We start from the raw sequence: 11,478 nt of genomic DNA, 5'->3' as shown, positions 1-11,478 counted from the left end.
AGCGATTGAACTCAGGGGCACTCAACCACTGAGCCATATATATCTCCAGCCCTATTTTGTATTTTATTTAGAGACAGGGTCTCACTGAGTTGCTTAGCAACTTGTTGCTGAGGCTGGCTTTGAACTCCCTCCTCCAGTCTGAGCCTCCTAAGCTGCTGGGATTACAGATGTGCCACTGCACCTAGCTGGAGCTTGTTCTTAATCATTATTCCACACTGCCTGCAAGTAGATCTCTAGATCCAGAAATACTTGATTTCTTTTAGTGACCTAGTTAGTATAATTCTTTATGCTTACTACTTAAAGTCGTTATTTCATATTTTTTATCACTTATTCAGAAGGTTGTCCACTGTGTTAGGTTAAGGCTGTTTTGTATTAGAAATCCAAACATATACAGAGTTGGTATTTGTGGGAGTGTATTCTAGAAACCCCCCATACCAAAATTCACGAATGCTTAAGTCCTTCATATAAAAGGGTGTAGTGTTTGCATATAACCTATGCATTCTCCTATGTATTTAAAATCATTTCTAGATATTTTATAATATCTAATACAATGTAAATGATATGTTATACTGTGTAGTTTAGGGAATAGGGATAAGAAAAGTGTATATATTTAGACACCATTTCTTTTTTATATTTTCAGTTTATGGATTGTTAATTTGGCAGATGTAGAACCCAAAGATAGAGAGGGCTGAGTGTGTGTACAGGCAAATATGTGTTTGTGTATATTAGTTCTTTGTGGTTAAATAATTAAGTGGTTAAATATCAAAAGTATATTATGTGGGGAAGCAAAAACACATTAGAAACATTTTGTTTGTTGGTATAATTATTGTCCTAAGAACTATTTGCTTCAAGATTCAGTACTCATTTAGGTAGTAATCAGTTTTGGAAATAAAAGTATATTTTTTTATACCGTATCAGCTCTTATAAATTTTTCAGTTTTAATATTAATCACTTTTATTTGAACTTGTTGCCTTTATTTGGAAATACAAAATTCTCTGTCTTCTTTGAGACAGTATTGTATAGAGAGTTTGGACTTTGTAGTTATATATTTAATTTAGGTTTGAATTATAATATACTTCTTATTGTCTTTGGGATCTTGGGCAGATTACTCATTCTTTTTGACCCTTAATTTATTCACCTATGAAATAGTAATGTTATTTGTTAGGATTAAATGAGAATGTATTTGGCATACTGATATGGGATATTGTACAGATAGTAGTTGACTAGTTTTGTACATCTTTCAAACTTGTCATGGCTGTTAAAGCCTTAGTAAAATCTCCAGCTGTAAAGTAAGAAAGGTAGGAATCTAAAGAAAATGAAACTGTAAAAAGTCTGTATTCCTGAATTTTTTGGGGGGTGGGGTGGGGTACTGGGGATTGAACTGGCCCATGGCTTTGTATCTGCTAGGCAAGCTCTTTTCCACTGAGTTACATTCCCAGCTCTTTGAACTCCTTTTAAGAAACAGGGCCACAATCAAAGTCTTTGCTTTGCAAAGAGCTCCCATGTTAATCCTAGTCTTGGACTCCTTAAATCTGATTAAATTGAACTCCCTGCCCTAGTATCCTTAAAACTGATGCAGTGGATGTTTTTGCATCTTTGTGTATGAGCTCCATTGGGCTTCTTTTTCCTGAGTATTTCTTGCATTTTCATTGTGCATTTTCATATTCCTACCCTCTGGAATGTTCTGATTGCTTTTCTTTCTTTATCTACTGATGTCTAACTTAACCTCCTCTTTTTATTTATTTCTGTCTATGTAGTTTTAGGGATGGAACCCAAGAGTGCTCTACCATTGCTATATCCCCACCTGATTTTAGTTTTTTATTTTGAGACAAGATCTCACATAGTTGTCTAAACTGGTTTAGAATTTAAGATCCTTCTGTCTCAGCCTCCTGAGTTACTGGGATTACAGGCTTGTGACACTACTTAGGATATATTTGACCTACTTGGTGAAGCTTTATTTGTGCCTCTGCAGAATAAGTCCCTCTCTCTTTAGCTCTTAAAATGTCTTGATCTTTTATAAAATAAGACCTTTGGTACCATTTTGGGTCTCTGTGTGTGTCTTTGAGAGAATAGGAATTTTTGAAGGCAGAAATTTTTTCTTGCTTAGCCTTGGGTTTTCCTGTGCCCCTTGCACAGAATGTTCAATTTTTGTTTGAATAATTATGTGAAGAAGGGGGCCAGCTGAGTTTAATGAGTATTTAACATCCATATATGTGTATTTAATTGGTAAGTTAACCAAATCCTTTGCCAGTTTATTTGCTTCATTAATTAGTATTTATAGTGCAGGGATACATTTGAGCTTAGTCCTAGTTTGACCACATTTTAAGGGGCTGTATAGACTTTTATACTTTTCTAGGAAAAAGTTAGTTTCAGATAATTTTGTTAATGGTAGGAAGCATTCCTTCCTTTACTAAAACAATTTTTGTTGTATTGTTCAGGGAATCTTAAATAATTTCAATTTATATTTTTGACCAAAATGTATTTATAACTTTTTAGATCGTAATTCCAGACTGGTGATAGCTGCCACTGTTTTAGGTTTTCTTCTGCTGCTCTTGGGGGCCTCATTTTTTCCATTTCCCATCTTATGTTTGTGCTTCAAGGGAGAGTTAAAAAGTAAAGATTCTTCAGTTCAAGAATTATATTGCTTTAGGCTTGATTGAACCTCTGCTCTCTTCTGTGTATTTCCATCATTAGTGAATATAATATACCAAAACATTTTCATAATTAAAAAAGCTACAGTTTTAGATGAAGCGACTTTGTTATTTTAGAATAATGGAAGATATAGCTAATATTCGTGATGTTAGCAATGGTAATCCTAATGGTTTTCTTTCGGAGTCTTTCTAATAAGAACTCTTTAAGGCTGGAGGTGAACATTTAAATAAAGTAAATGTTATTTAAGTCTGTGATATTTTTGTTAAAACCTTTTTTGGGGGGGTACCGGGATTGAACTCAGGGGCACTCAACCACTGAGCCACATCCCCAGACCTATTTTGTATTTTATTTAAGAGACAAGGTCTCACTGAGTTGCTCAGCAGGTCTCGCTTTTTGCTGAGGCTCTTTGAACTCATGATCCTCCTGCCTCAGCCTCCCGAGCTGCTGGGATTACAGGCATGCACCACCGTGCCTGGCCAAAACTTTTTAAATAGAAATTAAGCTTTATTTATTTATTTTTAGTTGTAGTTCGACCCAATACCTTTATTTCACTCATTTATTTTTATGCAGTACTGAGGATCGAATCCAGGGCCCCAAGCATGGTAGGCAAGCACTCTACCTCTGAGCCACAATCCCAGCCCCTAGAAATTAAGCTTTTTAAAAAAACAATATGCAGAACTGATACTACATCATAAAAATTCCTACTACCTAGAGATAATTACTTTTAGTACCTTAGTTTGTAGTCTTTTTGTCTATATCTATCTGCATGGCTATGTATACATATTCTTTTATCAAAGTGGTGTTATACTACTAGTATTCTATTTTGAAACCTGCCCTTCATGGTCTTAATGTCTACTTTTTCACTTCAAGAAATTTTCATTTCATCTAATTCCCAGATTATATTAAAGGTTTCTCTATTTGGCTTTAAATTTTTTTTTTTTTATGACTGATTTGTCTAAAATAATATGTGGGCTACCATTGCACTGGTGATATTGGCCATTAGGAACCTAAAGATTTTATAAATCAAGGGCAGCCACCTGTTTCTTAAAAAAAAAAATGGTACTGACTTGTTGAGAGACTGGGTCATGCCCTATAGACCTTTTAATATGTATGATTTACTTTCTCAATGTCATTTAGCTTGTTCTGTGTTTTTCTGTAAATTAAACTTTTTATCTAAAAAGTGAATTTAAGTACAAGATACTTGGTAATCAGAGATGATTCTCAGTCCTTTATACTGTATTATATCAAGTTATTTGATCTCTGATTCTTGGTAATGCTGAGATTGGCCACTGAGATTGGGCAATGACAATTTTTTCTGCCATTGTTCATCTCCTTACTTTAGAAAGTATTTTCTGTAGTATCATTTTGACTCTTAAGAAAACCTATTTCCCCCTCAGCCTCTTGCTTGGATTGATTATTATTTATCATTACCTATATCAATAAGGCTTGCAAAATGTGTCTACTTTGTGTGTGTGTGTTGGGGGGGGTGGTACTGGAGACCAAATCCTGGGCTCTTCACATTCTAGGCAAGTTGCTCTACCACTGAACCACACCCCCAGCCCATTTTTGGTATTTTTATTTTATTTTATTTTTTAGTACTGGGGCTAGAACCCAGGGGTGCTTAACCACTGAGCCACAATCCTAGCCCTTTTTATTTTTTAAGACAGGGTCTTACTTAGTTGCTTAGGGCCTCACTAAGTTGGTAAGGCTGGTCTTGAACTTGCAATCCTCCTAACTCAGTCTTTGGAGTTGCTGGGATTATAGGTATGCGCCACCACACCCAATAAAATAATGACTTCTGTTTCTGTCTTTTTCACATCTACTAGTTTCAGGTTTTCCCTCAAGCAGAATTTATGAAGTGGGCTGTTTTGTTGTCCTGATAGGTATTTCCTATAGAAAAAGCAAGTTAAATACTTGAATCCCCTACTGTTGCCAATTTTCAAAGTGAAGAACTATTCTTCACTTCACCATCTCAAAAGGTGACAGATGAAAGGGTTTTTGTTGTTGTTTTAACTTTTTAATTGTTTTGAGTATCTTTATAGGAATTTTCATTTTATTCTTTTTTTTTTTTTTTTTTAATGGTGGTGCTGGGGATTGAACCCAGGGCTTTGTCATGCTAGGAAAGCACTCTACCATCTGAGCTATATTCCCAGCTCTCAGGTTGTTTTAATTTACTCATTTAAATTTTTTCTGTGATGCTCAGAGTATTATAGCCATTGAGACCTCCTTTATGTCAACTCATATGGCCTTTAATATTTACTATTAATTTCTATTTTTCTTCCTTGCTCTCAGCCACAGAAGAGTATGCTCACATGAACTTTCCTGCCCCAGATCTGGCATCATCTCTTCCCAAGAAGTTAGTACCTTTTAATGTATTAGTAGAGGCAAAATCTGAGCTCTGGGAGTGTTAAACTACTGTTTGTGTGACATTGCTTATAAGCCATTTCAGTGAAAAGGCCTAGAAAATACAGGCTTTTATAAACAAAAATCTTTTTATTTTTTTTTTAACATTACTGTGGATTGAACTCACAGTCTCATGTGCTAGGCAAGTACTACTGTGCCACAGAGCTATGCCCCCAACCCCTTTGTGGGATGTTTTAAAAAATTGTTAATGGTTTAAAGATCAAAATTTTGACTGGGTTTTTTAACTCAGTGGTGGAACACATGCTTAGTATGTGCAAGACCCTGAGTTCATCCTAGCACTGCTCTCACATACACAATAAAACAAAAAGTTCAAAATTATTCAAAGATATAGACCGCAGTCTTGCTTCTATCTGTTCTTCCTAGGCTTCTCTCTTCCCTTTCCATTCTCTTTTAAGCAACCATTTTTATTAGTTTTCATTTATTTGTGTGTGTAAATTCAGATTTAAGCAAATGTGTATGTGAATGGTGTTCAAGAAAATATGTAGTGTAACCAAAAGATGTATACCAAAGATGGTATAGTTTGACTTGTGTATTTTTTTGCTTAAAGTATTTATAAATTTCTCTAGTAGTTATCTTATAGAACATATAATTCTCAGATAACCTTTTCTTATGACATTAAAATGAAACCTTTTGGTAATTTGGTAAATTATTTTTGGATTGAAAATAATGTTGAGAATCGGGGATGTGGCTTAGGGATGTGACTCGATGGAATGCTTGCCTAGCATTCTTGAGGCCCTAGCTTTATTCCCAACATGGAAGAAAAACAAAACAAAACAAAGAAGAAGAAGAGGAGAACATAATAACATTGAAATGGATAATATAAGGTCTTCTAGGACTAAATTTAAAAGATATAGAAAAGGGCACTGGATCAGGTGAATTTTGAATTGTATTTGGAAGGTAAATGGATTCAAAAGTAGGTAGGCAGAAATCTTTAGTGATGGGAGACTTTACACAAATTAACTTGGTTGGTATGAAAGATCTGTATTGGAAAATCATGAGATTAGAGAAGGTTGATGGAATAAGCAAATGAAAGCTGGTGTGCTGGACAAGAATCAGGAATCTAGATTGTTGGTGATTTTTGTAGGTAGTTGGGAATACTTTGAGTATAAAAGTTTGTTTTCATGTAATGTATAGCATAATTGAATATAATGGGCATGCTAAATATTGACTACATTGGTTAGAAGTGACAATAATAAAATTTCAACCTCAGTTTGATGTATCGAGTCATAGCCAGGACTAGAAGGGACTTTTAAGAGTTTATCTCTTTGAACATAATCATTATGTAAATGGGAAATTGAGGTTTAGAAAGTTTAAATGACTTCTCCAAATTATATAACTAGTTAGAGGTATAGCCAGTTCTTAAATATAACTTCCTGAGACTCATCCACTTTTTACACCATAGTGCCTTTTTTAACATGAAAAATTAGAAGCTTACAGTTAAGTCTTTTCAGGCAAGTGCAGATTTTTTTTTTTGTTTTTATCCCCCCATATATTAGTTTTATAATTTACAAAATCTTAGGGTTTTGCTCTTTTTTTAATACATAGGTACTATAAATGTGGAAATTACCTTTTACTTTAGGTGCATTTTCAGTGTACTAAGTAGAGGGGTTTAAACATTATTTTGCTATAAAATTGTTTTGAGGATCTTTTTGTAAATAATGTATTTACCAATATTTCTTAATTATGCATCATAGGTTACAGATACATTTCACACAGTTTTATAACTTGCTGTAGTGGGGACACCCTTTTTATTTATTAGCCAATGTTTTAAAATTGTGCATATTTGCATTTTGCATATTTCAGATATTTCCTTAATTTAAGTACTCAGATATTTATCCAAACATTATTGCTATGGGATTTCCTGCAGAAAGACTTGAAGGCGTATACAGGAACAATATTGATGATGTAGTAAGGTAAGAACTCTTTTGATTTTTTTATTTCAAATATTGATGTATTATATTTATATTATCACTTAGAAAAAATTTCCAAAACACAAAAAAGAAAAACATTGTGGTGTAGGCTTTATGATGTTCTGTAACTCCTTTTTTTAACTTACTATTTTTAACTTAATGTTAACTCAGTGGACTACAGCTTATTTGATGAGAACCTAATTAAGTACTTAGATGATGTGCTTTCTTAGATTCCGTAAAATGCCTCTCACTAGGTTAGTGCCTGGATTCCATTACAAGATTTTTGTCTTTTTGTTTTTCCACAGTTGGGGATTAGGCTGAAAATCCTTGGGTAGATTAAATACTATGTAGTTTTTTGTAGAACAGCTTTTAATGGGGCACACCTGTACCAAGAATCTGAAAAGTGTTTGGCACAATGGTTAAAGAAAGGAATTGCTTGGCATTCGAAGCCTAGATTAATCATTGAACACTTTTGCATAATTTTCTAAGTATAATTATTATTCAGTTCATAACAGTGTCTTTCTCAAGACCCACTTAAATATTACTTTTTTTTAATATTTATTTTTTAGTTTTAGGTGGACACAGTATCTTTATTTCATTTTTATGTGGTGCTGAGGATCAAACCTAGTTCTCACGTATGCCAGGAGAGTGCGCTACCACTTGAGCCACATCCCCAGCCCCTTAAATATTACTTTTTAAAACATTTATGACCCAAGACTACATTGGAATTTGTCTGCTGTGCATAATCTTAATTTTTTTCTGATTTCAGAACAAAAATATAAATTCATGACTAAATTAACACTAAATTGTCAATACAAACTTTAATGACTTTAAAAGTTAAAATTCTGGATTTCATATACTCTTTCATAAATGTCTTTGTGTAGCCTTTTAATTTAAATAGTTGGTGATTGTGGGAATTAAGTTTTGGAATGGTGGGAAAGTACTTTGTAATTTATAAAGCATCATACAGATGTAGAATCCTTTTATAATATTTGCATAAGTATATAACTATTAAGCCCTTTTATGAGCTGCATATAAGTTGCTTTTTTGAGTGGTTAATTTTTAGCAACTTGATTGGAACTATAGTCTATTTACATTTTTGAAGTACTGAGTTGCGTTCTGTTCAATTTTTTTGGCATTTATTGTGTTCAGAATTAGATATCATTATCATCTCTTTGTACCTTCTATTAAATTTCTAGGTGGTACATGGGAATGTCAGAGGTACTGTTAAGCACTTGAAAATAGGAAAATGAATTTGCCTTCTCATAGTTAGGCAAGACACAGTGCAGGGATACTACATAACATTGTAGACCCATGGAAGCAGCAGCTAGAAATAGCTGTCAGTGATACTAACACACCTAAAGAAAATGGAGTAGGCCATAAGAAAAAAAAAAAAAATGAGGAAGGTAAATTTTGAATCATGAGAGGTGGCAAGTCTGGGACATGAATAGTACCATTGATCACTAGACATGTATTTTCAGTTGTGATGCGGAAATGTTTATCAGACTCTTTATGGTCTGAATGAGATATCTCATGATGACTTAATTCATTGGCTTTGTGGTGCACCCCTGAAGTGCCAGTGACTCTAGAGGCTGAGACAGGAGGGTGGAAAGTTTCAGGTTAGCCTCAGCAACTTAGTAAGGCTCTCAACAACTTAGTGATACCCTGTTTGAAAGTAAAAAGGTCTGGGAATGTAGCTCAGTGGTAGAGCGCCCCTGGGTTCAATCCCCAGTTAAAAAAAAAAGAAGATTTACTTGACATTACTATAATCCTATACTCAGTCGAGTATTAATTCAATCAAGCCAGATTATTCCTGTAGTCACACTGAAAAAGTATGAGTATTCTGAATAGAGGGCAAGTTTTCTAATGTGTATAAGGTTCTCATGATAAATTAATCTGGCACACTAATTTTTATATTATATTTAGTGTGAATAAGTCACCAAGGGTGACTGATAATCTTTTAGGTTACCGATGGAGTCCAGTTTTTAGAGCTTACACCTTTAGATTATAATAACTTCAAAAAAATTCTGTTGGAAACTATTTTTGTCCCTCATCTTCTAATTTCATAACTCCTGTCTTTATGCCTTTGAATTAAAAGATTCACATATTTACTTTACAAAGTAAAGTAACCAAAGTTGAAATTTATTCTGTGTATCTTTATGTAGTTTGTTTTATTTAGGCTTATGTTTTTTTTTTCCTGAACTGTTTTTCCTAAAAAATGTTTTGTATCTGGATTGTTACTTAGTCAGTGGTTCCTTTAGCCACCTGATCTTGTCACCCATTATAGTATTGGTATTAGCCATATCCCTTGCCCTTTTTAATTTTTTATTTTGAGACAGGGTCTTGCCAAGTTGCTTAGGGTCTGGCTAAGTTGCTTAGGATCTGGCTAAGTTGCTGAGGCTGTCTTTGAATTTCTGATCCTCCTGTCTCAGCCTCCCAAGTCACTGGTATTACACCCAGCCTTTGTTTTGTTTTTTTGATTGGTGAGTAAATGGCCAGTAAGACATTGATAGTTTCTGTTACTCAGTCTCCTCCCCTTTTATAACCAAAAGGATGAACAGTAACCAGGAAGGAAGATGTAGTGTTTTCTATAAACTAAAATGAAAGCATAATTTCTAATAATATTCCTGTTAGGATTGAGTTCTCCAAGGGATCAGTTGATGTATCCAGTGCCTAAATAGCTGTTTTTGGTTGCTTCACACTGTATCAGCCACATTTGTAATAATCACTAGTGACTTTATTTTTGGTTCAAAGTTGATAACGCCTCAGTGGAAATGTTTCATTTTCACATACCTTTTGCTTTTGTGTTAAAATCATTTTCAGTTAGATTTTTTCTTTGCCTTCCCTTTGTGTCAAGATATCCAAAGGGCATTTAAAATTATTCCCTTTTCTCTAATTCCATAGTTTCCCTGTGATTTTCCCACCCATCAGGAAATGTTGTGCAGAGTCTGGTCTTTGTGGTCATCATTACATCATTTCCTTGAGTAAAATAAACTTAAATTTCAAATATATTCATGCTTAAACTATCCATTATTATTTAATTATATATTTGTAATGATCCAGTATTATTATTGATAAGGGTGCATATTTTGTTATGGCAATGTGAGAATTTACATTTGAGATACTCAAAGTATTTTTGAGGCAAATATTTACCGATATTTAACTTCTCCATTTGAGATAACCATCAAGAATCAGGAATTAATGTAAAAAAAAAATCAAGGGAAAGGGGGAAAGTGAACCAAACTGAATTTTTTTTTTTTTTAAACATCTTAACTGCAAATGTTTTGCTTCATAAACATTCAGAACTGAAAGAGTAGGACAGAGACATCTCATAGAAGGGGAATTAAAGAGCTAATAACTCTTCCAAAGTTCCTTTTCCTCTTAACTACTATCTTTTCTCCTCCTTATTTCTTGCCACTAAGTTCTTGCATTTGCTTGGTGGTAATATGAAAGTTTTCTTCAGATAATTGATTATTTTTTTTATATGTATCTTAATGTTGTTCCTTGGGCTAATATTTTAATTATCTAATTTATATGTGATCTGGTATAAATCTAAAGAGTTTAATAAATTGGTGCTTCATGTGTTTAAGAGGCGTAGTTTGAGAACTGTTAAGTCCCTAATAAATCAAAATATAAGTTTAATAATGATGAACTGGCTTTCCTACTGTAGAACTTTTGCAATTCATTGTGAATCTTCCAAGAGTAAGATTGTAGTATGTAACTTTTCTTTTTTCCTTTTCATTTCTTTTCCTTCCACCTCCTTTTTCTTTTCTTTTTTTTTTTTTGTGGTATATTAAATATTTTTTCAAAACAGTGTATCATGGAGCATAATTTGGGAAATGTTGAAAATGAAAAAAATGCTTTCCTCTTTTCTGGATCTATAGGAAATTATTCACTTCCTTTTTTATTGGAAAGTTTTTTGTGGGAAGATTCTTTAAGTTATTAAAAGGAAATACTTGGAGCTCAGTCTTCTGACATGTAACAATTAAAAAAAAAAAAAGACTTATCCATTGTTTTATATGCTGAGCTTCTTTACCCATTGTAAGTATTTGTATTACAGGTTTAAGAATCTATGTTCTTCCTTAATCTGTTATATACATTTTCTTTCTAAAGAAACTTTTCAAATGTTTTATTAATTCTATATTCATCTCTCAGTCGCACTGAATCTTATGTTGGTTTTCTCTTCTTTCTTCCTTCTCTTCCTCCGTGTGTGTGTGTGTGTGTGTGTGTGTCTCCTCTCTCTCTCTCAACTTATTTGGTGGGGATCAAACCCAGGGGTTTGTGCAGGCAAGTTCTATACTACTGAGCTATACTTGTAGCCCTTAAGTGGATTTTCATTAACAAGGAAATGTTTTGCCCTAAACATTATCATTATTGGCTATTCTGTTAAAAAGAGAATTTGAAAAGAGATTAGAAGCAGACTTAAAAATAATTTAGAGAAAGGAATATTAGGTCCATTTAACCTTTTTAACAGTTTCTGACCCCCCCCCCC

The 11,478-nt window shown here is 33.5% G+C and overlaps 1 protein-coding gene across 2 annotated transcripts in view; it reads left to right on the top strand.

Moving 5' to 3' along the window:
• Positions 1-11,478, top strand: part of Pten (phosphatase and tensin homolog) — an 85,324-nt gene that overhangs the window by 21,918 nt on the left and 51,928 nt on the right. For both annotated transcript variants that reach the window (XM_015498869.2, XM_048807427.1), the window contains exon 2: positions 6,905-6,989. In XM_015498869.2, coding sequence (XP_015354355.1) covers positions 6,905-6,989 — 85 coding nt within the window. The remainder of the gene's footprint in view (positions 1-6,904; positions 6,990-11,478) is intronic.

Source organism: Marmota marmota, unplaced genomic scaffold (assembly GCF_001458135.2).
Source record: "Marmota marmota marmota unplaced genomic scaffold, marMar, whole genome shotgun sequence".
NCBI lineage: Eukaryota > Metazoa > Chordata > Mammalia > Rodentia > Sciuridae > Marmota > Marmota marmota.
This window is presented reverse-complemented; position numbering and strand designations above follow the sequence as displayed.